This window comes from Loxodonta africana, chromosome 11 (genome assembly GCF_030014295.1).
Source record: "Loxodonta africana isolate mLoxAfr1 chromosome 11, mLoxAfr1.hap2, whole genome shotgun sequence".
In the NCBI taxonomy this organism is placed as follows: Eukaryota; Metazoa; Chordata; class Mammalia; order Proboscidea; family Elephantidae; genus Loxodonta; species Loxodonta africana.
The window spans coordinates 62,315,691-62,342,120 of record NC_087352.1 but is presented as its reverse complement, the minus strand read 5'-3'; the positions used below and the strand labels follow the sequence as shown (position 1 = coordinate 62,342,120).

The window sequence follows — 26,430 nt, the reverse complement described above, 5'->3', positions numbered from 1 at the left end:
TTATTTTACCCATTTTAGAAGTAGAGAAGGTAAGTAATATGTCCCAGGTCACATGGGTAATAAGAGGGAAAGGCAGGATTTGAACCTGGGTCCTTCTAATTCCTGAGCTGAGCATTTCCTCAAGAGTCCCCACTGCAGAATGAACACTGGCATGGTCCCCCACTGTATGCCAAACACTTGTCTAAGTGCTTTATATAGAATGACACATTCAATTCACCGATCGACCTTGTGAGGAACCTTGGTGGTGTAGTAGTTAAAACACAAGGTTGCTAACTGAAAGGTTGTTGGTTCAAACCCACCAGCCATTCCACAGTAGAAAGATGTGGCAATCTGATTCCATAAAGATTTACAGCCTTGGAAACTCTACGGGGCGCTTCTACCCTGTCCCGTAGGATCGCTATGAGTCGGAATCGATTCAACAGCAACAGGTTTGTTTTTTTTGGTTTATCAACCTTGTGAGGTGGATATACTATTAGCCCCATTTTACAGATAAAGGAACCAGGGCACAGAGAGGTTGAGCAATTTTCCCAAGGTCACATACCTAGTAAAATTTGAATTCAGCTGAGATTGGAACCCAGGCATGCTGGTTGAGTCTGTGCTCCTAACCACTACACAGTACTGCTCCGCTGTCTCTCAGAATATAAGGCAATCCACGCGTGACAGATGCCATGCTATCTTCAACAGGATGCCTCTAGAGCCAGTTTTATTGGTAGTTGCTGTTGAGTCAATTCCTGCTCATGACAACCCCATGTGTGCAGAGGGTTTTCAAGCCTGTGACCTTTCAGGGACAGATCACCAAGCCTGTCTTCTGAGGTGCCTCTTGGTGAGTAGGAACAGCCTACCTTTCGGCTAGTAGTCAAGTGTTTAAACATTTGTGCCACTCAGGGACTCACGGAACCAGTTTAGGAGTACCAACTATGCTGGTGACCCAGGGGCAGTCAAACATGGGTTGGCATGAGAACCCTCATGCCCACCACACCAGGGGCGTCGTGTGTGTGATCATCCAGGATATGAACACATCCCTGCATCATGACAGCAGCAGGAATGGATCCAAGTCTCAGCACCCACCCCCGAGGCCAGCCTCCCCATCCTCACTGCCAACATGACCTTCCTGAAGTGGAGGGTCTTCTCTTAAATGAGGCTCATGCTAAATGAATGATCACCAAATGCCTGCAGTTTGCAGAGTTTATGGGACGTTTTAAAAGCTGAGATGTCAGGCGAATTCAGCATCTTCTTGACATCTTAGGCTCAATTTATAAAAAAGGGCTATGTTAGCTCTAATGGCAAAAAAAAAAAAACACTTTTTTTGCAGTAAAAAAAAATTATAAAAATGAAAAAAAGAACAGGAGGGGATGGGGAAAGGCTATTTCTTTTTTTCCTCCCTCCCCCACCTCATTTTTTGCCTCTAACAAGAAAAACTAGATGTAAAACTTTGGGTGTACTCTTGGAGCGCTCTCTTGCCTGTACTATTGCGCTCACACTGGTCTCCCTGCAGCAACGCCACCCTGGAACAGAGCTGAACAAAGCTCACCCCTCTTCCATGTGGGCACCGTTAAGATACAGTGTGTGCTAAACTTGACTAAAGTAAGCATCTCCTGAACTACCTGTTACAAACACAGAGTTCTGGCTCCAGCCCCAAACTATGAACTTACAACAGAAAAGCCTGGTGAGCTGAGTATTTAACAAAACTCTCGATGATTCTTCTCTGTAGCCAAGTTTGGGAACTGTCCTTTTTTTTTTGGACAGATTAACTGCACACACACCATATTTCATTTATCATTCTTCGGGCAAGAGGCTTTTCAGATCCCTTGCCATTCTGGCTCCACCTCTGAAGGTGCTTAAGGTTCTTATACCTCTCTTGTAGATATGACCTTCAGACCTAAATACCCCGCCCCACTAATTTTGCCACTTCATCATATGCTGTTGTTGGTAGCTGCCGTCGAATCAGCCCCCAACTCATGCTGACCTCTTGCACAATGGAACAAAGCGCTGCTCAGTCCATAATCGGTTGTGGGTAGGATGGTTGTTACCCATAGGGTATTCACTGGCTGATTTTTCAGAAGTAGGTTGCCAGGCCTTTCTTCCTAGTCCACCTTAGTCTGGAAGCTCTGCTGAAATCTGTTCAGCATCATAGCAACAGACAAGCTTCCACAGACAAACAGGTGGTGGCTGTGCTTGAGGTACATTGGGCAAGAATCCAACCCCAGGCCCTCTGCATGGAAGGTGAAAATCCTACCACTGAGCCACCACTGCCTCTCATCATATGCTACTGATTCTCAAAGAAGAGGCAAGAACATGTCCCAATTGTCTTAGTCATCTAGTGCTGCTAAAACAGTAATACCACAAGTGGGTGGCTTTAACAAAGTGAAGTTTATTCTCTCACAGCCTAAGAGGCTAGAGTCTGAAGTCATGATGCCAGCTCCAGAAGAATACTTTCTCTCTGTGCCAGCTATGGGGGAAGGTCCCTGTCATCAGTCTTCTGCTGGTCTAGGAGCTTCTCAGCACAGGGATGTTGGGTCCAAAGCATACACTCCCCTCCTGGTTCTTCATTCTTGATGGCATGAGGTCCCTCCTCTCTCTACTTGCTTCTCTGTTTTATATCTCAAAAGAGATTGACTCAAGATACAGCCTAATCTTGTAGATTGGGTCTTGCCTCATTAACATAACTACCTCTAATCCTGGCTCATTAACATCATAGAGGTAGGATTTACAATGCAGCACAGGAAAATCACATCAGATGACAAAATGGTGGACAGTCACACAATACTGGGAATCATGGTCTAGCCAAGTTGGCACACATTTTTGGGGGATACAATTCAATCCATAATACCCATTTTCTCCTTTTTGGGGAGATGGAATGAAGGACAGATCCTAGGGGAAAACAGGTAACAACTTTTTAAAGCCTGAACATTGTCCCATAACTCTTTTTTAGGCTCAGACTTCAGGTATTGCTCAGTGCCTCCACTGTAAAATGTGTCCTAGCTGAGGCTGGGACTATGTCCTTATTTCCTCTCTGTCCTCCAGGGTATCCAGCCTAGCCTCTTAGGACCAAGCTGAGGCCTCAAGGTGCTTGAGCAGGGAGGGCAAAGCAGTGGTGCCTTTAGTGGGATTCTGGTTCAACAGCAGGTCCTTAGCACTTGAGTAGCGCAATCAGGGGGTGTGGCGTCCCTTCTGGAAGGATGCGGAGATGCTGCTGCACTCCATTTAGCCCTCCCCAAGCCCCCTCAGTGGCTGCCTCTGAAGTGGTCGCCCTGCCACTCCACACTAATTTTTCTGTCACTCTTTTTACATTTTCCTCAGTCAGTCTCCAGCTCCTCTTCTGAAAGACTGGTTTTTTATTTGTATTTCACACAATTGAAAGCCCAGTTTTTATAACTTTTCCCCTAACAATAGCTTATTTCCTGACCCGCAGGGAATCCCTCGAAGCCTAAGGACAGCACAGGAGGGAGTGCCCGGGAACTCCCCTCCCAGGGTGCATATGGCTTAGGTGCAGGGAGCTGTTCTCACATCTGGGCCAGCAGGTGAGGGCTGCTTTTCTCTCCTGCTTGCCAGGACTACGCAAGGGCAGGCAAGACTTCAACTCAAAATAGCAAAGCCCCTTCTAACAGGTGGTTCCAGTACCAGGACCAGTTGCCATCAAGCTGACCCTGACTATGGCAACCCCATGTGTGTCAGAGCAGAACTGTGTTCCACAGGACTTTCGATGACTGATATTTCAGAAGTAGCTCATCGGACCTTTCTCTCCCAGAACCTCTGGGTGGACTCAAACTACCAACCTTTCACTTAGTAGCCAGCACATTAATTGTTTGTACCACCCAGGGACTCCCTTGTAACGGGTAGAACAATGTATTTTGTGCAGAAGTGAGCTCCCCATGACTGCATACTACCAAGCAACTCCCAGGGAGGCTGTGGAGGAAGATCCTGAGTTCTGAGCATTGGGTTAGGTTAGGGATGGAGGGTGACGACAGCCTGCAGCTAAGAACACCTCTGGAATGAATGATTATAAGAGACCACCATCATAGTTTAAATGAGGCTTTCCCTGGCAGTGTCTTTATCCCAGCCCCCTTTTCTGTTGGGTATTGCTTTTCAGCAAAGCAGTTTTCTAAAAACCTACCTAAGAATAATAGTTATATTTCTATCCTAGTTATTTATTATAAAATAAAATACTTATTCCATATTTATTGGCCAAGGCACAATATTAATACTTTATACTCATCAACTTCTAATCCTCCCAACTCCTCTTTGAGATGAGGAAGCTAAGGCAAAAGTGACTCACCCAGTTAATCATGGGGCTGGAGCTCAGACCTGGACATGAGGCGCCAGAGTCCAACCCTCCCCAGTGCACTGCAGCCTTTCGACTGTTCCTCAGATCTCAGGAGTAGTGATGGGAGGGGATCAGGTACAGGGCTGGGAAAAAAGAGGCTGTAGACCAGCACCTCAGTGCTAGTCCTTGGGCATCACCTGGGAGCTTGTCGGAAACGTAGAACCTCAGCCCCGCCGCAGACCTCGCGAATCAGAATCTCGCTGTAACAAAATCCCCAGGTGAATCTTGTGCAGTTTCAGTTTGAAGAGTGCTGGGTTCCAGTCCTCACCTCCTTTTTCGGTCTGGTTCTTCAGTAGAACCAGCAGTACTTCAATTAAAAAAGTGCTTTCTCCAGAATTTCGAATTTCCATGGAATCCAGACTTTCTGGAACCATTGAGGCTGGATGAATCCCCAAAACCATTGCTGTGAGATAATCTTTAAACTTCAAACCTTAAACCAAAAATATCCCCTGAAGTCTTCTTTAAACCAAACGAGAGTTCAGCTGAATTAGTAAAGAATGTCTGCCTTGAGCATTATGCTGTTTTAAAGAACTATCTACGTGGAATCAAATTGACAGCAGCAACTCCAGAGATTAGATATGGAGCCGAGGGAGCGGCGAGTTGTTATTGGGGAGGAACAATTCAAAAAAGAAGGTGAGAACAGTTGCACAACTTGAAGAATGTAATCAATGTCAATGAATTGTACATGTAGAAATTGTTGAATTGGTGTACCTTTTGCTCTGTGTATTTTCAACAGCAACAAAAATAAAATAAATTATTTTTTAAAAAGTTCTCTTTCTATACTCCAGTCCGTCTCCCTTAGTGTCCCTGTAGTTGAGGTGGGGAGGGGGAGGAAGAACAGTGAACAGAATTTAAAATATGAAATGATCCCATGCCTTCTCACCCCCAGACATTTTGATCAGTCCTCATCAAAGACCTGGTTTGTGCCTATGGGGAGAGAGACCCAGGCTGATAGGAAGGGGAAGAGTTGGGCAGCAGGGAGGGAGGCAGCGAGACAGTGATCATGGCCGCTCAGGACCAAGCCACGTCCTGCTGTGTGTTTCCTTGTGGTCTCTCTTGCTGCCATGCCCCACTCCGGTGCCCTGTACCCCTCTTGGCTGTCCTCCTCTGTGAAGTAGAACAAAAGGTGGCTCCCCCACCGGGAGAATGCTGATATGAATCTGTATGTGACAGTCCCTCCAGCCAGTGCCAGTGTTATTAATTTTTAAAACAAACTTCTTGATTGAGGTTCTGGCTGCCTCTAAATTGTCTCTACAAGGAGACTGTGTACTAATTAACCTATAGAAACAATCAATGATGTACCTTTTTCAAGTTTCAGGGTGATTAGAATATGAAAATGAAGAGCACAATGGTGCAGATGTTTTAAAATCACAGCAGACAGCAATTAGTGACACGGAAACCAGCTGCTTATCTCTCCAGATAAAGCCTCTTAATAGGGAATTACACTGGAGGAGTCATTACCCAGATGGATCACACACAATTTACAGAGGAGGCGGGGCAGCATTAACTTTGACTTGCTGGCCAGGTTCTTGTCAAGCTCCCTTCATTACCTGGGGAGAAGGTGGATTTGTAGCAGGGATGGAGGCGGGGTTCACCTTTCTACCTGTAGGCCCAAGTTAGGGATCCTGCCAAGGACAGAGAAAGGAGAGAGCAGGGCCTGTGGCCATAAGCACCTGCCTCCTTGATTCAGGCTGCATTGTTTTGGGATCAGCTGGTTCAGCTGTCCTTGTCCAGAGGGGAAGGGGAACAATGAGGCCTTACTGGTCACCTTGGGTGTTCATTGGAAAGCAAATGTCCCTGCTTCCTGCTAAGTGACTCTGGGGTCTGTGTATATGCTGGATGTAGGGAATTCTTCTTAGTAGTAGGTTTTTTTTGGTGGCAGTATCCACAGCCAGACATCTGTTCACAATTTTTCCATGTGCAGCTCAATGGCATTGGTTACATACTTCACAATGTGTCACCATTCTCACTATCTTTACCCATATCGTTACACCACCATTAATTAAGACTCTGCCCCTTCAAGTTCTCATCCCTGCTTTAGATTAGCTATTGTCAGTTTGGACTCATATAGACAATTCTTTATAAGAGCACAATGCTCAAGGCAAGCATTATTAATTGAGCTAAACTGTTGTTTAGTTGAACAATGGTTTCATGGGATAGTTTTTTAGTAGTCATTTTTAAATGTATAGTCTCATATTTTTTAAGTATAATTTTCCATATACTAAAATGTACAGGTCTTAAGTATATAGTTCAATGAGTTTAGACAAATATATACAGGTGTGTAACTCATACTCTTATCAAAATATGAAATATGTACATTATCCCAGAACCTTCCTTCATGGCTCTTCCTAACTTCCATCTCATCCCACCCCTACCTACCCTACTCTGTAAACCAAAAAACAAAAAACCAAACCCAGTGCCATTGGGTCGATTCGGACTCACAGAAACCCTATAGGACAGAGTAGAACTGCCCCACAGAGTTTCCAAGGGGCGCCTGGTGGATTTGAACTGCCGACCTCTTGGTTAGCAGCTGTAACACTTAACCGCTACGCCACCAGGGTTTCCCCCTACTCTGTAGATAACCACTATTCTGATTTCTATCAAAAGTGATTAGTTTTGCCTGGTCTAGAGCTTGGAAACCCTGGTGGTGTAGCGGTTAAGTGCTACTGCTGCTAACCAAAAGGTTGGCAGTTCAAATCCGCCAGGCGCTCCTTGGAAACTCTACAGGGCAGTTCTACCCTGTCCTATAGAGTCGCTATGAGTCGGAATCGACTCGATGGCACTGGGTTTGGCCTAGAACTTTATATAAATGGGTTTAAACAGAATGGACTTTTTTGGGTCTGGCTTCTTGTGCTCAGCATTTTTTTTTTTCCTTGTGATTTATCCATGTTGCGGAATGTTCCTTTTACTGCTATCTGTTCTCCTTTGAATGACCCCTGGGCTATTTCCAGGTGCTTCCTAGTCTGAATAAAGCTGCTATGAAATTTTTTATAGAAGACTGTGGATACACTGTTTTCATCTCTCTTGTGGTAAATGGATAGAAGTGGAATGGCTGGGTCATAGAGTATGTTTAACTTTAAAAGACATTGCCAAAACACTTTCCAAAGTGGTTATACCACTTTATATTCTCTCTAGCAATGTATGAGAGTTCCAGTTGTTCCACATCCTTGTCAATGCATGTTGTTTTCTTTCAGTCTTTTTAACTTTACCCATTTTAGTGGGTTTGTAGTGTGGTACTTCATTGTGGTTTTAATTGGCATTTCCCTAATGACAGATCATGTCTGAGAGCATTCACGTGTGTTTAAGGGCCACTTATACTTGTTTTATTACTCTGAGGATTTTGCAGTTGTTGTGTATATTTAAGTTGGTCAGTTGTTGTTGTTGTTGTTAGTTGGTCAGTAGTGTGAGCCAAATCTTCTGTATCCTTACTGATTTCTTCTTAGTCGATTTGTTCTAACAATTACTAAGGGAAGAATGTAAAAATCTTTCTAACTGTGGATATGTCTGGTTCTTCCTTTCATTCTGTTAGTTTTTGTTTCAAGTATTTGAAACTCTGTTGTTAGGTTTAAACACATTTAGAATTGTTGTCTCTTGTTGATAAATTGACTCTTACCATTTTGAAATGTCTCTATCTCTGAAACTTTTTTTTTTTGCTTTATATTAATTTAGCCACTCCAACTTTCTTATGTTCAGTGTTTACACTGTATGTCTTTTTCTTCTTGCTATTTTTAACCTTTCTATGTCTTTATATATAAAGTACATCTCTTATAAACAGTGTATATTTTGGTCTTACTATTTTATTTAGTCTGATGATCTCAACCTCCTTTTTCCATTTGGAATGCTTAGCATATTTAGAGTTAATGTAATTATTGATACTGTTAAGTCTACGGTGTTGCTATGTGTTTTCTGTTTATCCCACCTTCATTCATTTTTTCTTTTTTCTCTTTTCTGCCCTCTTTTGGTTTAATCAAGTGTTTTTTGTTTTTTTTTTTTAATTATCCCATGTTATATATAACTTTTTGTTTATTTTTAGTGGTTGCTCTAGGTATCGTGATATGCAGCCTTAAAGTATCACAGCCTACCCTAAACTAATATCCCTTCATATGTAATACAAGAACCTTATAAGAATATACTTTATATATAGCTCCCTTATTTTTGTTTTATTGTCATACATTTTATTATTACAAATAGTATAAACTCCATGATACATTGTTATTATTTTTGCTTTAAGCAGCTAGTTGTCTTTTAAAGACCTTAACAAGAAAAACGCTATTTTATATATACCCACATATGTACCATTTCCATCACTCTTCATTCATATAGGTAAATCTGAGTATTCATCTGGTATCATTTCTCTTTAGCCTAAAAGAACCCCTTTTTTCATTTCTTGTAATTCAGGTCTGCCAGTGATTGTTTCCCTCAGTTTTTGTTTATTTGAGAATATCTTTGTTTTGCCTTCATTTTTTAAAGGATATTTTCCACTAGATATTTAAATTTTGGTAGTTTAAAAGATTTTTTTCATTGTCTTCTGGCTTCCATATTATTGATGACATTGTCTTTGTCCTTGTTCCCATGTAAATAATGTGTCTCGTTTCTCTGGCTGCTTTTAAAATGTTCTTTTTATCTTTGGTCTTCATTAATTTTTTGTAGATGTGCTTCTCTTCTGTGTTTATTCTACTTGGAATTTGGTGAGCTGCTTAGATATGTGGACTTCCATGCACTATTCTCTCCTCTCCTTTTGGGATGGTAATTACATGTATGTTAGACTGCTTGATACTGTCCCACAGGTCCCTGAAGCTCTTTTATTTTTGGTGTTGTTCGTTTTTCCAATTTTTTTCCCCCTCTGTCTTACAGTTTGGATAGTTCCTACAGTCCTGTCTTCGTGTTCACTGAACTTCTTTTCTGCAATGTCCAGTGAACTATTAAGCCCATCCAGTGAATTTTTCATTTCAGATACAGTATTTTTGAGATTTAAAATTTCCATTTGTATCTTTTTCACTGTGTGCTGGAATTTCCCTATGTTCATCAAATATGCCCATCTTTTCCTTTAAATATTTGAACATATTTGTAATATCTGTTTTAAGGTTCTATAATCTGTTTTTATATTCCAAGTTATGGCTCACATTTGCCTGTTTATTTGTCTAATGATTTTTTTATTGTATCTTGGATATCATGGGTATTATAGAGTATGAATTTTGTTATTTTCCTATAAAGAGTTTTTGCTTTTGTCCTGATAAGCAGTTAATTTACTGGTAGATCATCTTTATTCTATTAAGGATGCTATTTAGACTTTGTTAGGGAAGCACTAGAGTAGATTTTGTTCTAAGACTAGAGTAACGCTATCCTTAAGGAGAACCTTTCTGGGGATCTCAACTAGATACCTGAGTTAGTCATTAATGCCTCATCACTCTGGCTGGTCCAAAATCTAGTATTGCTTTGAACTATGTGATGTTTGGAAACACTGGTGGTCTAGTGATTAAGCACTACAGCTACTAACCAAAAGTTGGCAGTTTGAATCTACCAGCACTCCTTGGAAACTGTATGGGGCAATTCTACTCTGTCCTATAGGGTGACTATGGGTCAGAATCAACTCGATGGCAGCAGGTCTGGTTTTTTTGGTTTTATATGATGTTAGGACTCTGCATCCAACTTATAGACCCCTATCAGCTGATCTCTGCTAGACTTGGTGGAATTTTGCCAAACATGTGTAGATTAAATTTTGGCCAAAGACTTAAAGGGATCCCTATGAAGGTTTCTAGAGTTCCTTTTCTGCATAGCTCTTTCATGTATCCTGTCCCTCAAATTCCAGTCCCCCGGGAGTCCCAAACCCTTTTTTCTGTTTCTTCAGAGAGTCACAGCTATGTTTGGTCTCCACTTTCCTGTTCCCTGGCTTAGGAGGCACTCGTAGGCAGAAAGCTAGGGCTAGAGTGAAGCCTCTTGAGTTTCCCTTATCTCTAGAATTACATCCCTGCACTATCTATCTATTATCTAATGCCTGAGAACAGTTGCTTCATATAATTTGTTCAGTTTTTATTTATTTCCTGCGGAGTTTAAGTCTAATATCTATTACTCCATCATGGCTGGAACCAAAAGTCAGTGACCATTCTTAATTACTGTGTATTCAAAGATGCATATAGTAAGGGCCACTGTCTTTGTATGAGCTGTTATCACCCCAGAAAAAGGGGTGCTTTAGTATCATTCACAGCCCCCAAATAGCAAATAAGGAATAGTTGCTATGGGAACCATATCCAGGTGACCTTCAAGAGCAATTCATGGGACAGGAAATGAGGACGGTTCATTTGTGCACTTAATTGGAAACTTCGTGTCCATCTAGGAGCTGGGTAGCTTTTCTGTGCCCCATGGTATCCGGAGCATAAAACCATGGGTCAGTCAGGTTACTTAGTGACAATCTTCTGTACCTACGATTAGCAAAGGCAGGAATGAACTGGGCTGAGGAGAGGTGCTTTGGGGTCAAGTTCAGTGGAAGCTAGCACGTGCATTCCTCCTATTCATGAACCCAAATGGTAATTTTCAAAGTTTTTTTAAGTGACAGATGTCACTCTTTCTTTCTCTTTCAAGAAATCCTGTGTAGAAACTCAATACATAAAATATAGAATAAAGGCAGGCTGCTCTGATGAGTAGGAAGTTAGAGTTTAAGAAGATGGTGGAGCTTCTGTCTTGCCCCACCCACTGCCTACAGTTCAGAGGAGGCCTTTGCAAAATCCTAGGACTTTGAGAAACATGTTTGAAAACCACTGAGCTGGAACATCTACTGATGATATCAGAGCCTCTCTAGTCCCTGACCCAGACCTCTGTCTTTGATATGCTTAAGCCAGTGGTTCTCAACCCTTATCTGCTCAATGGAATCACCTGAGACCTTAAAAAAGGGAAAAAAAAAAAAAAACTACTTTTTGGGCCCCAACTCCAGAAATACTGATTTAATTGGCATGGACGATCATATACAGAATTATACCCCAGGCTACTGATTCGCTGAGGAAGGAGGCGAGGGAGAGCCTGTCTTTCCCCCTGTCCTGTCTTGCCCCAACTTAGAGCTTTTTTGCCACGTCCATCTCTGTCTCTATGGAGTAAGTGCTCAGTTCTCAGCGAAGGACATATTGGAACTGACAGCCTCACCACTGTGTATAGAATATGTCATGGCTGACAGATGAAGAAATTGGATTTCGTGAAATGCAACGGGATATAGCCATCAGCCCAGGCTGAAGAAGAGCCTTGTTCTCCCGGACCCCTTAGAAAGAGCTTCTTCTTGGTGCGCTCTCTCTCTGCTCTGCAGCCCCTCTGAGTGAAGGGTTTAAAGCACCATTTCCCCCCATTACTACTGATCCTTTGTTGTGCTTCCCTTTTGTCCACCCTGCCCTTTGATTGCCGCACTCTCCCAGCAGGGCAAATTGCAGCTGAGATGGTCTGAACAATGGGATCTGGCAGTGATCCAGATGGAGGCTCAGGGAACTGGCATGCTTAACTGCATTACTTTCAGCTGGCCAGCCTTGGGTGTAAGTGAGCAGGCCCCACCTTTCAGTTACCAAAGTGAAACCCACCCCCTGACAGCCACATGGTCTCCCCCAAAGGCAGAATTAATTGGAAAGTGAAACAATTAATGGGAGATGGGGGAGAACAAGTAGTACAAATTGCACTGATGAGGAGTTACCTTACAAGCGCCTTTAGCCCTTAAGTATATGGAAAGGGTTTTTTTGTTCAACACCTAATGCATTTCAGTGCTCCAATTTCATTATGAGTCATTATCGAGCAAAAGATTGGTGGTGTATTGTCTTTTGTGTGTAGCCACATATTTTGCCATGATAATAGGCACCTCATCCATTATTTTATTTGTTTATTCATTCAACAAACATTTACTGAGAACTTAATGGGTACTTGGGTTTGTGGTAGACACTGGAGATAAGAAGCTAAATAAGACAGTAACTGACCTCAAAGTACTTATAGTCTAGGAGAGATAGATGCAAAAGTACACAAATAAATGTCACATAGCATTATAAGGACTTTGTGGAAGACAGTGGCACAGGCAGAAGGGATAGCATAAGAAATTAGGCTGGAAGGGTAACTGTGTTTGCAGACAATGTGTTGCCGTCAGTACACAGGTCATTAATCTCACTATAGATAAAATGATATATCTGTAGTAAAATGCATGTTTCTTCATTCATTTAATAAATGTTTAGTGACTGCCTATTATGTGCCAGGCACTGTTCTTGGTGTCTCCATGATGGTGTAAACAGACTGGAAAGTGAGATGGGCATTAATTCAATTAGCACACAAATCAGATGTCAAATTAAAACTACGATAAGGGTGACAAAGATGAGCTACATAGTTTCAAGAAAGCTTCTAATAGGCATGATTCTCTAAGGTAGAGGGCCTCCCTGGGATTGAGCTTAGAACCTGAAGAAGGAGCTCATTAGCTCTGCTAGGCACCAAAATAAGACAAAGCAACAGAGAAAAACTTGAGAGAGCCAAGGACAAGATTCCAACTCTGGCTTTCCCATGAACACCCTTCGTGGACTTGAGTTTCCAGAGCTAGAGAATTAGAGGGGGTTTTTAAAGGGATGGGGTAGAAGAAAGAAGGGATCGGGGTAGAAGAAAGAAGCTGACTACAGATTCTGTTTTGCTCAGGTCAAAATCAACAATGTACGCCTTCTGTCCCACTGTAATTTTTAGTAAGCAGCCCCTCAGTCTCTCATGTCCCAGTAATGAGTAATAGATTATATTGTTCCCCTAAGGAGTCTTCAAGGAGCCTCACTGATGTAGTGGTTAAGTGCTAAATGAAAGGTCGGCAGTTCAAACCCACCAGCGGCTTCACAGGAAAAAGTTGTGGTAGTCTGTTTCCGTTAAGATTACAGTCTTGGAGACCCTGTGGACAGTTCTGCTCTGTCCTTTAGGGTCGCTGTGAGTCAGAATCTACTCAGTGGCAAAGGATTGTTAAAGTGTCTTCAAGCCCTCTTCCAGACCTGTTATCCTGTGAGCATACGTGTAGTGCCAGCTAAAGTTCAAAGTGTAGTAACAAATTAGCAAAGTTCTGATTCATAAGAGATAAGTGACATTTAATATTTTTTTAACAATATGGGCTGTGAATAAGATTTCTCAATTTTTGCCAGAAAAAAAAAAGGAATAGCAGTCTATGTCCACAGCAGTAAAGCCTAGTAAACAAACTCAAGTGGCAGGATTAGGTCTCTATATTTTGATGACAGTGAGTGTCTCTACTGTAAACTGTAAGATGAAGGAAAAATTAGACAAAATTTTTTCTTAATTTTCTTCTGGACATTGATAGGTTTAGCTTGACAAGGCTATGTCATAATACTTAAAAAAAAAAAAAAAAAGCCCAATACTGGAAGTATAAACAGGATTTCACAAAGTCAGGGATGTAGAAAATAACCCAAGGGATTCCAGGAACTAGTGTGGAGGAAATTCTAGTTGCATTACTACACTGAATCGTACTCTCAGTGCTTTCTGCCAACTATGTGTTGACTCTTAACAAGGACTGTAAGAAATGTTTTTTTGATAAAGTATAAACTCTATAGCCTCAATGGCAAATTGAGATAGAATGATGGATGGATGGATTGATAGGTGGATGGATGGACGGATGGACAGACGGACAAACAGACAGGCAGACAGGGAGATAGGGAGATGCCTGATGACTGATTGATAGATAGGTAGATTTATAAGCAGACAGGTAGACAGACAGGCAGACATATAAACTGACAAAAAGATAATACAGATTAAAATTTCCTAAATTCACTAAGCCAATCATCATACATCTATCAACAGGGATATTACTGAAAACTTTCCTCAGTTTATTAATATTTTCCCTTTTGAAACAAATTTAAGGCTAATGCATCCTGTTAGTTTGCTATACTATGCATAAAACAGGACTTATAATATGCTTTAAGGAATACTTCTTTGTAGTACGAGCATGGCTTAAAATCCATCTGGAACAATGTGAGTATATCTATATTAAAAAATAGTTTTAACATTTCAAAATAATATGTTCACCTGCCCACTCCCTTTGTGATTTTATAGACACTGATCTTATTGTGCCCGAAGCACCAGGCTCCACCTTTCCTTCCCAAAGAGTCAGTCCTAAGGAAGGTGCTGAAGACATTCATTCAGAGTCATTATAGGGGAAGACACAGCTGATGAAGTTCAGAGGTGTGATCTTGAACGACAGTGACTTCTGTTTTCCTGCCTGTCTGTCTAGGAGACTCAGGGTTCCTTTGAGAATATTCAAGAGTTTCCTTAAGAGAGCAATAAATGCCTACTTTTGGAGCCCTGGTGGCACAGTGGTTAAGAGCTTGGCTGCTAACCAAAAGATAGACAGTTGGAATGCACCAGCCTTTCCTTGGAAATTCTACAGGGCAGTTCTACTCTATCCTGTAGGGTCTCTATGAGTCGGAATCGACTTGAAAGGCAATGGGTTTGTTCGTTTGTTGTTTAGGGACATAAGAATCCTTTATAGGGTGCTAACCCCCAGTAACACCCTACAGTCAGCAAAGATTTGAAGGCTCAGGACATTTTTTCATGTTCCTTTTCTGTCTTCCATTTCTTTTCCATGCTCTTGACTGGTCCACTTTCCCCCATGTAGTCTTCATACTTCCTACCTTAATTCCTCCACTTGTGTTATTTTACTTGTTTCATTGGTTCCTTTTGAGCTAAGATACTTGTTTGAGTACTGAGATGCTAGACTCTAGGATAAGTTGAAATGAACTGGAGTGGGAGGAAGCAAGGAAAAGATGGGGACAGAAATAAGAGGCAGCCTGAATCCAGCAAAAGAACACTGGGAGTCAGGAAGTTCGCATTCTCTCCCGGGCTCTGTTTCCTCGTGCAGGACTCTTCAGTGTTCGAATTGCAGCTTCCTCATTTGTAAAATACAACCATAGAGCTAGATGACCTTTAGGGCCCCTCTTCTCTCTAAATAGTTCTTATTCTGAAATTCCATTACACCAAGATAGGTCAAGTTTCCTATTTTTTACAGAAAAAAAAAAAGACAGTGATTAAAGCATCCTTATTAATGTTCAAAACCAGTTCAATATATATTTTTTACCACTGAAATTGGGAAAGCCTTGGTAGAAAAAATTGGGAAAGCCTTGGTAAAAGCACCCTGAAATTAAAGGTAGCTGATAATGTAGTTATATTTCTAACTTCCAAATAATTAAGCCTTTTGACATTAAATTTTAAATAGCTCCAACTTGCTCATCTTTGTTTCTCTCTTACTCTCCCTCCCCACTCCACCCTCCCTTAGGCTTATGAGCGGCCACAGAAACACTCAACTCTCCATTATGACCCAGGCCTCCCACAGGACTTCACCAGTGACACCTTAAAACCAAAGCACCAGCAAAAAAGCAGCAGCCAGAACCACATGGACTGGTCCACCAACTCTGACAGTGGACCCACCACTCAGAATTGCTTCGTCAGTTCAGACTCTGGCAGAGAAACTGCAAGCACCAGCAAGATCCCAGCTCTTGAGCCCGTGGCTTCCTTTGCAAAGTCCCAGGGGAAGAAAGGCAGTGCAGGGAGCACATGGAATCAGTTGTCCAATAGTAGCAAAGATCTGCTCTTAGGAGGTGTAGTTCCATCCCCAAGCAATCACAGCTCACCAGCCCCACCCAGCAGCTCTGCCGAGTGCAGTGGGCTTCAGCCCTTGGGGGATCAAGATGGAGGAGGTACAAAGGAGCCCCCAGAACCACCTACTATCAGCAGTAAGAAAAAGTCCAGTAAGAAAGATGTGACAAGTCAAACCATACCAACCACAGACCTGGATTGGGTCAAGAATGCCCAGAAAGCATTTGATAACACAGAAGGGAAAAAGGAAGGCTACTCAGCAGATAATGCCCAAGAGGCATCACCAGCCAGGCAGAGTATGAGTTCTGTCAGTAATCCTGAAAATGACTCCAGTCATGTCCGGATTACTATCCCCATCAAGCCACCCTCTTTAGATCCAATGAGCCATAAGAGGAAAAAGAGACAGTCCATCAAAGCAGTGGTGGAAAAGATCATCCCAGAGAAAGCTCTGGCTTCTGGAATTCCTATGAGCAGTGAAATAGTTAACAGGATACTTTCCAGTCCTGAGGGAAATAAGAAAGATCCTCGAGTCCCTAAGTTGAGTAAAATGATAGAGAATGAGCCTCCCTCAGTTGGCCTTGAAACTGGTGGAAATGCCGAGAAAGTTGTCCCAGGAGGTGTGTCTAAGCAGCGGAAGCCACCCATGGTCATGACACCTCCAACATGCACAGATCACTCTCCACCAAGAAAGCTGACAGAAATCCAACATCCAAAATTTGCTGCAAAACGGAGGTGGACATGCAGCAAACCCAAATCTGCCAGTATGCTTCGGGAGGCAGTCATGGCCACCTCTGACAAACTGATGGTGGAACCCCCGTCTGCTTATCCCATCACCCCATCCAGCCCTCTGTACACCAACACAGACAGTCTTACTGTGATCACGCCAGTCAAAAAGAAGCGGGGACGACCAAAGAAGCAGCCTTTGCTCACTGTTGAGACAATTCATGAGGGTACTTCCACCAGCCCAGTCAGTCCAATTAGCCGGGAGTTTCCTGGCACCAAGAAGAGAAAGAGACGACGCAATTTAGCTAAGTTGGCCCAACTAGTGCCAGGAGAGGACAAACCCATGGGTGAGATGAAATTTCACAAAAAGGTTGGAAAGCTTGGTGTGTTGGATAAGAAGACCATCAAAACTATCAATAAGATGAAGACACTCAAGAGAAAAAATATCTTGAACCAGATCTTGTCCTGCTCCAGCAACATTGCTCTGAAAGCTAAAGCTCCCCCTGAGACCAGCCCTGGGGCAGCAGCAATTGAGAGCAAACTGGGAAAGCAGATTAATGTGAGCAAGAGGGGAACCATCTACATTGGCAAGAAGAGGGGCAGGAAGCCAAGAGCAGAGCTGCCACCCCCGTCCGAAGAACCCAAAACAGCCATCAAGCACCCAAGGCCTGTTTCTAGCCAGCCGGATGTTCCAGCCGTGCCTTCCAACTTTCAGTCACTTGTGGCGTCTTCACCAGCAGCTATGCACCCACTTTCAACCCAGTTAGGTGGGTCAAATGGCAGCTTGAGCCCTGCCAGCACTGAAACCAATTTTTCTGAGTTGAAAACTATGCCAAATCTCCAGCCCATCAGTGCTCTTCCAACCAAAACCCAAAAGGGAATACATAGTGGAACCTGGAAGCTATCTCCACCCAGGCTGATGGCCAACTCACCTTCACACCTTTGCGAGATTGGGTCCCTAAAGGAAATAACGCTGTCCCCTGTGAGTGAGTCGCACAGTGAGGAGACGATCCCAAGCGACAGTGGCATTGGGACAGACAACAACAGCACATCTGACCAAGCGGAGAAGAGTTCAGAATCCCGACGGAGGTACTCTTTTGATTTCTGTTCCCTGGACAACCCAGAGGCCATTCCGTCTGACACCAGCACAAAGAACCGGCATGGCCACCGGCAGAAGCATCTCATTGTGGACAACTTTCTGGCCCACGAAAGCCTCAAAAAGCCAAAGCACAAGAGGAAACGGAAAAGCCTGCAAAACCGCGATGATCTGCAGTTTCTGGCTGACCTAGAAGAGCTCATCACCAAGTTCCAGGTGTTCAGGATCTCCCACCGGAGCTACACCTTTTACCACGAGAACCCATATCCCAGCATTTTTCGGATTAACTTTGATCACTATTACCCGGTGCCATATATCCAATATGACCCGTTGCTTTATCTTCGTAGGACTTCAGACTTGAAGTCAAAGAAGAAGCGTGGTAGGCCTGCAAAAACCAATGACACCATGACAAAGGTGCCTTTTTTACAAGGGTTCAGCTACCCTATTCCCAGTGGAAGTTACTATGCACCCTATGGAATGCCTTACACATCAATGCCTATGATGAACCTTGGTTACTACGGTCAGTACCCAGCTCCTTTGTACCTATCGCACACGCTGGGAGCAGCTTCCCCATTCATGAGGCCAACAGTGCCACCACCTCAGTTCCACACAGGCTCCCACATGAAGATGTCTGGGGCAGCTAAGCATAAAGCAAAGCATGGAGTACACCTGCAGGGACCTGTAAGCATGGGCCTTGGTGACATGCAGACATCCCTGAATTCTCCCAAGGTGGGCAGTGCCAGTCTGTCCAGTGGCCGGCTCCACAAGAGGAAACACAAACACAAGCATAAGCACAAGGAAGACCGAATCTTGGGGACCCACGACAACCTGAGCGGTCTCTTTGCAGGCAAAGCCACAGGCTTCTCCAGCCATATCCTGACCGAGAGGCTGAGTAGTGCAGACAAAGAGCTCCCATTGGTGAGTGAGAAGAACAAGCATAAGGAGAAGCAGAAACACCAGCATAGTGAAGCCAGCCACAAAGCTTCTAAAAACAACTTTGAGGTGGACACCCTGTCTACACTGTCTCTCTCTGACGTCCAGCATTGGACGCAGGCCAAGGACAAAGGTGACTTGAGCAGTGAGCCTGCAGACTCATGTACAAAGCGGTACCCTGGTGGCGGTGGGGACGGTGGCAGCACAAGATCTGAGAGCCTGGACATGTTCAGTGAAATGAACCCTTCAGGTGACATGTGGGACAGTGACATGAGTGGGAGTAAAAGGAGGAGCTATGAAGGCTTTGGGACGTACAGGGAAAAGGACCTTCAAGCCTTTAAGATGAACCGCAAGGAGAGAAGTTCTTATGAGTCCTCCATGTCTCCAGGTAAGGCCTCGTTTCTCTTCAGACTTGGACTGTCTTATCATTTAACTGTTGAGCTTTACACCTCAGAGGCCAAATTGCATTCCCTAGTTTGCAAAGAGGTAGACATCAAATGGAAAATGGGTCTCCTTGCTCATTTGAGTTTGCTGCATATTACATTGATTGTTTACTTGCTATTTACTGTCTTTCTTCTCTTCTGGAGCCATTGCCTGTGAAGCTGTGGACTCAGAGGCAGCCCCCATAGCTGCCCAGACTACAGCCATACTCACTACATTTATTCTTTTATTAAAGATGCTATTCTTAGTTCTTTGTTTGATTTGATGATGCACTTTGCTGGTTGGATAAAGCCTCCAAGAAAACCCACTAGAAATACCACTAAGATCCTAGGAAGGCCAAAGTCAGAAAGGAATGAGTGAGTATCTGGCTTAACTGACATCCTATTTCCAGAAATCACACATCCTAGGTGAAGAGTCTACAGCAGGGCCATTAGAAGGTGATGACCAGTGATTCTTGAGCTCTAACTAATGAGAGAGCCACGCTTCAGGCCACATTGTCCTCTTTTTGTCCATGGGCATTTGGCAAACTGGCCTGGGCAGGTGCTCATCATTTCCCTGGGCTATGCAGAGGGAGCCAGGTTGGAAGCTGTCAGCATGTCTCCTGTCTCCACTAGACCTCACTGCTGGGTCCCTTGGCATGTCCCCTGGGAATGAGATTTTGCCACCAGTCTCTAAAATGAAGGGTTGGTTGCTGCTAGAGAGACCCTATTCCTTGTCAGTTGCTGGCAAAATTTCCTTGCTAGCCTCCTCACCCACACAAACCTTTCCCTGCCGTGGGAGCCTCACACTTGTAAATCCCCTGTATCACAGTCCAGTCATCATATAGATAATAAATCTCCTGGAGAAGAACAAGACACTTACTTACTGGAAAAATATTAAGAACCCCATTCTGAGTTGTTGGAAAACTCAAAGAATTTCTCTCTGCTCCCCCGACCCCAAACAGCACTAAACCCTCTTACCAAAGTCTAGTTTTAAAGGATAGTCATCCAAGTTTAAGGTTCAGGTGTACTGTTTCCCCTCTGCCTATGATGTGTACCGTCTATTGTCCTCTCCCTCCCTGGGCAGTCCATAATTAGTAGAGGTGAGAACAGTCCATTCATGAATTAGAGACACTTTCTAATTTAGAGGATTTCAGGAAGAAATACAGTTACGAGTTAGAAGCCACTTACAGATTGCAGCTAGCTCATGAGTTGTTCTGGTGGATGGTCTCCTTGGTTCATGAAGAGACCAGTTAGCAGTCATGTGTCCTATGTATGCCCGAATTGGATGTGCTCATCTGGCTTCCTTGTTTCTTGTTGTCAGACTTTGTTGAAGGCACTTGGTTTTGTGCAGAGCCCAGGTTAAGCCCACCTGGACAGGTGGCACTAGGCGAAGCTTACACATGAGAAATACTATTGATTTCTCTTTTAACATGATGACACTGATCCACGTGGCCTACAGTAGCCATGGACAAAGGGTATTCTTATTTTTGTATTTTCTCGGCATTATCTAGTTAGAAAATAATGGTGGTATCTTTTTGCTCAAAATCTGTAAGCAAGAACCTAACTTAACAGACCTTAGAAGCAAGATCTCAGAAGTTGAAACAAGCCATTGTTGTGCATTAGGTTTCTCGGCATCTTTTAGGGAGTTTTCCATGGCTGGACTGTATTACTGAGTGCTGGTTGACTTCATGATGTTTCCCAGCTAGGGATCCTCTCTGATCAGTGTGTGTGTCTCTGAGGGTGCCCATGCTCTGGCCATACAACTTTCCTTGTTTTAGCAGCCACAAGGTGGCCATCACTTTATTCAAAATCCTCTCCATCTCGTCTTCTCACTTACCTTCAGTCACATGAGGTAGGAAGAAGTAGGCATTATGACAATGTCCTGAAAGAAAGAAAGCTGGGTTTAGCCTGAAGAACTGGGTATGAGGCCCAACTCTATTACAAACTCTTTGTGTGGCCTTAGCCCATCTGGTACTCAAAGGATTGGACCAGACCTGTTACTTGTATATAATGTATTTCAGTTCTTAAAACTATTTTGCATGTATTTCTGCATAACACCCTTCCTGCAATCCAAGAAGACAGATTTTTCCATTCCTATTTTACAGAGCAGGACACTGGTGCTTAAAGAGATCAAGACACCTGCCTAGATTCAGAAAACCAACACTTTTAAGTGTAAGCCCAGAGCTTCTGGTACATTATAGCTAGACTGCACATCACCCTGCTAGTTGAGGCCAAGTCTAGAAAACAGAACCTGGTCCCCAGCACAGTGCTCCTCTGTTCCACCACCACCCTTCCTCTCAGAATCACATCTATTCTCTGATTACATGCCTTTCCCTAAGATGTCCGCAGCATCGTGATTATGTGATGATTACAGAAGAAAGTGATTAAGGAAAGAAGACATCTCTTTACTCAGCCCTCAACCAATGAAGAAGTCCCTATGGCCTAACCTTTTCTAAATACCAGCCTGGAAATATCTACACGGATAGAGCTTTCACTTCTGTCCTTACCAAAATCCTGCTCCCTGAGAATTTTCGCCACTGCCTTGTGCCTGTCTTGGTATTATGTGTTTTTTTGTTTTTTTTTTTACCCAACTTTAATGACTCATAATTGTCGGTGGCTTCTATTTATATATGAGTGATGCCCAAAGTCCCTGTACATCTTGTTAAATATCTTACTGGAACAGACCAGATTCTGTGTCCTGCCACTCCTTCCAAGCCTTGGCCTGTCCTTGCTTATATCCCCAAACGTCCCCTCTGTATTTCTGAACCCCAAAGCATGAAGGAAAAAAATGTCTTTAGCAGCAATTGGAAACCAGTGTCAAAGTTTGTCAGGATTCCTAAGGAGCGTTCACCTTAATGTGATAGGCTTTAAAAAGTGCGAAGCCTCGTAAAATATGGGAAGCAGATAGGATGTGGTTACTGGAAGCACTACAGTCTTTCGGAGTCTTTATCAGAGTAGAGATGTCTATTCCAGCTAGATGATTCTGAGGGTCATGATTGGAAATAAGCATCTGCCCTTCCCATAACTTTCTCTCCCTTCACCTTTTCCTTCTCCACTCTTGACCCATTCCCTGAGCACCTGAATGTCCTATTCTTCTCTAAAATAGATATGGCACAAATATAGATGTCATTCTCTAGACTGCTGAGGACCAGATTTAGGAGCTGAGTCAAGAGAGGGCTTTGAGCACTGTCTGGGATCAGAGCTGATGAAAGGCACCATATAAATGTAAGTCATTACCATTACGGAGAGGGAAATTAGGGGGCCATTTAGCAGTAGCAGCAGTTGCATACTCCATTTCCTCTTTCCTACTTAGAAAATTCCTTCTCCATCCCCCTGGCCCAGCAGATGGCTGCATTGTCTTGCTATCCCCCTTACAACACACCTAGAACTGCACAGTTATAAAGACTCCTTCCTTTTTTTTTTTTTTTTTTTTGGCCTTTCTGCTTTTTTGATTTCAGAAGGCAGTGACTTTTCTGGCCTGTTTGTCAGATGTATACCAGAAACCAAACCCTTTTGCCGTCAAGTTGATTGCAACTCATAGCAACCCTATAGGACAGAGTAGAACTGTCCCCTAGCGTTTCCAAGGAGTGGCTAATGGAGTCGAACTGCTGACCGTTTGGTTAGCAGCCAAGCTCTCATCCACTGTACTACCAGGGCTCCTGTTAAGTATATATATAAAAAAAAAAAACCAAACCCGTTGCTGTCGAGTCAATTCCCACTCATAGCGACCCTATAAGACAGAGATGAACTGCCTCATAGAGTTTCCAAGGAGCGCCTGGTGAATTTGAACTGCTGACCTTTTGGTTAGCAGCTGTAGCTCTTAACCACTATGCCACCAGGGTTTCCTGTTAAGTATATAAACCAGCTGCTAAATCTCCATTTATAAAAATGCTTACATAAGATCAAAGAAATGGGTAAATAGTTGTTGTTAGTTGCCATGGATTGGCTCCAACTCATGGTGACCCCATGTACAACAGAATGAAACATTGCCTGGTCATGCACCATCTTCATGATCGTTGACATGCTTGATTAACATTCAGGAGATTCCCAGAAGAGTAAACCTGTCCAGGGTTAATAACCCACAGTCAGTATGATGTCATGTGCCCTCAAAGCCAAGTTCTCATAAGATGGCAGAAGAGGTCGCAAGTGTTAGTGATATTCTTCCTGTTCAGACCACTTGGAAATAGCCTTTGCATGCTTTGACCTAAAATTAACATCAGGCACCTGAGGCATCCTGACCATTGCTATTGAGGCTCCCATCAGGTGATGGAGAAAGAGTGAGCAGAGTAAACTTACATGTGTTACCTCCTAGTGTGATGTCATTATTAGGCAGGGTAGAGTCCTCAACTGTCAGGTGCTTTCCTCATGATGAATGGATGCTGAAAATTAATCCTGAGCTCACCTTCCAGAAATCAGAATCCTGCCACGGAGGTAGCTAGATTCCCTTGAGCTTGTCCGACTCCACCTCTCCTGTCGCTTCGTCTTGGTCTTTGCCAGCATCTCTTTTCAGCACCGTGGGGCACTTTGAGAGGCAATCTCTGCTGTCACTCACTGGCAGCCAAAAATAATACAAAAACCTCGTCCAAGCAGTCATCCAGATGAGGGAATTAGCCACGTGGGCAAAATGTCCCAAAGTCTGAACAAAAGAAACGTGTGATGAAAGTTTTCTAAAAATGAATTAGAAAGAAGAGGACTCATGGGAGGAGAAGGTTAGACCAGAAAAAAGAAAGACTAGAAAATGGCAAACTGATGAAGTTTAGTCTGTTTAATCTTAATCCAGGTTGAATTCTGGGTCATCCTGTGGGAGGAAATGAAGGATTATTTAGCTAATGGCTGCTGTGTGGTTTAGCAGGATTAAGAGTATCTTCCCCAGTCTTGTCTCCTACACTAAGCAGCCAAACAACCTCTTCATCTTTTTTATTCAGTTTTCCCAAGTGAGATTATGATAATAAGACTCTGCTCAGGTCGGAAATTCTATAACCCTCAAACTTTTTGAGGGTTGTAGAATTCAAACATACACATACCATGTTATTGGGCATGTTGGCCACATGGTTAGTTGTTCAATGAAGTTTTAACACACATCACCGTGGTCCATGTATTAACCTGTGGGGTTCACCCTAGTCATCTTTGGCTCCAGCCACTTCCCTTAGCCATTTGATCTCACCTCAAAAGGGTGGAACTTCTTATACCTCACTCCTCCAACAAATTAGCTGGCTCCTTCTGCAGGCTGACGCCACAGTCAACATCTTAGAAACGCACAGCTTAGAACACAATATGACAGAGAGAGCAAGCTTGCATTTACATTAGAATCAGAATTGAAAGAACTTTAATAATGTAGAATAAACACCTGATTTTGCTGATGAGTATACTGAGGCTTAAAAAAGTTAAGTGGCTCATCCAGTGACACATATCTAGTTGGTTGTGGAGCTTCGCCTGGGAAGTTTAACAGCAAGAAGGGAAAAGGAGAGCATAAAAGGAAAAAAAAAACAACAACAACAAACAGAAAGGTGAGTCGTGGGAGAGATGTTAAGCTATATGTTTTTTTTGCTGTGAGCTGTTGTAAAAGGTAAGCATCTCTTTGACAATAATTTGGTTTCCATGCTATCTCTGGGGACCCGTGTTTGGGACTGGAAACGATCTTTATGGGCCCTGATAGAAGTCATTTTTTTTCCTTTCCTGTCTTCACAATTGCACATACTTATTTTATTGAGCCTCCCCAGGTTCCTCCTAAGGTTTCCTTTTGGAAACCAGGAATTAATCAAATTAAATGCTGTGACCCATAACTTTCTGGCAATGGAAAAAAAAAGAAAAAACCTTAGATTTGCAGCATCTCTTTTGCTACATTGAAGTCAGAAATGGAACAATACAGCCTTTGGAGCATGAAGCCCCCAGGCCGTTTATCTCCCCACAGTTGGCAAATGTTCCCCTGTCCTTTTAGAAGTTTTTATTTAGACCTCTGTGGGATTGGAGAATCATGCAGATTCAGGTGTGGGTGCAGAGAAGTTGCAATTTAGACAGACTTGTCTCTGGTACAACATGGAGCCTTTCTTGGCTGGAGAAAGCAACATCACATACCTTCCAAAGGCTGGTCTGTCACTGGACAGAGATAAGAAAGGAACCTCCAGAAAACCACCTCTTCACTCTATACATGAACAAGAGATGGCACTAAATACTTGGTGGGCTTGTGGCCTTGGCTTGTGCCAGTATAGCATTTAATGCAAATTGATTCAAGGGGAAGTGATGAAGGCAAGAGAACATGTAACAATTATTTAGTCCTTAGTATGTGTAAGGCTTGAGGGCATTGATGGTGTCTGCCCCCCACACACGCTTGCACTTAATTATTGATCATGCAAATGGCTATTTAAAACCTCTGAAAACTATCGTGTCTTGGGTATCAGCTATGCGACTTTGACTATATGGAAGGACAGCCCAGGTTATAGCCAGATCTAATAAGTAGATCTTTTACAGAACATTTACTACGTATAAAGTATTATAGACCAAAGTCCGTTTGTTGGTCTTCCAGAGTGCAGCAAAAGATACATGTTGGTTCATAAAGAATTTACACTCTCAAAAATGATTGGGAGCTCACTAGTCACTCAACACATAGCACTGTGCCATGGACATTTAATAAGGCCAGAAGAAGAGGCAAGGAAGCACTCCTGGCCTCAAAGTCCTTATGCTATACTGAGAAGAGACCAAGCTAGCAAGCACTGACACAACCAGAGAATAAATACAGACAAGATTTAATCCATCCTAAATCAGTGGCCAACAGTGGGAGCTATAGGGGTCCAGGTTGAGGAGGGGATATCAGTGTTCAGTGAAAGATAACAATCCTGGAGTTGAACCTTAGAGAGTGAAAGCAGAGTGATTGAGCAGGGCAGGAGAGTTGGCCAAGGTGGGGAGATTGGCATATGTGGGGGGCACAGTAAAGCACCTGGCTAGATTGAAGTTAGCAGTCAAGTGGGGCATAGATAGCTGCCATGCAGAAGCCATGGGACTGCATCCCAGAGGAAGGGAGGACACGTCAGCACTAAGGGAGAAGCGTGAAGAGTGATCAGCTTTGCGTTAGATGTATGGTGAGATGATAAAGTACAGGAAAGATGCCCATCTTCAAAGACATTATAAACCCATGGAGACAAGAGATGGATATATACAAATATCTAAAACAATTAGAAAAATGGCAGCCAACACATTAAACAACTAGAAATAAAAACCCATTCTACAGGAAAAAAAAAACCCACTGCCGTTGAGCCGATTCCAACAGGACCCAGAAAATAACTTTCAGGGTAATAAACTGAATCTTGTAAGAGCAAGTTGATATTGGTGTTGGCCCTGTTACATAAAGAGTC

The 26,430-nt window shown here is 43.1% G+C and overlaps 1 protein-coding gene across 3 annotated transcripts in view; it reads left to right on the top strand.

The window, feature by feature from the left end:
* Nucleotides 1-26,430, top strand: part of SETBP1 (SET binding protein 1) — a 434,457-nt gene that overhangs the window by 281,070 nt on the left and 126,957 nt on the right. For all 3 annotated transcript variants that reach the window (XM_064294589.1, XM_064294587.1, XM_064294588.1), the window contains one exon: nucleotides 15,588-19,047. In XM_064294589.1, coding sequence (XP_064150659.1) covers nucleotides 15,588-19,047 — 3,460 coding nt within the window. The remainder of the gene's footprint in view (nucleotides 1-15,587; nucleotides 19,048-26,430) is intronic.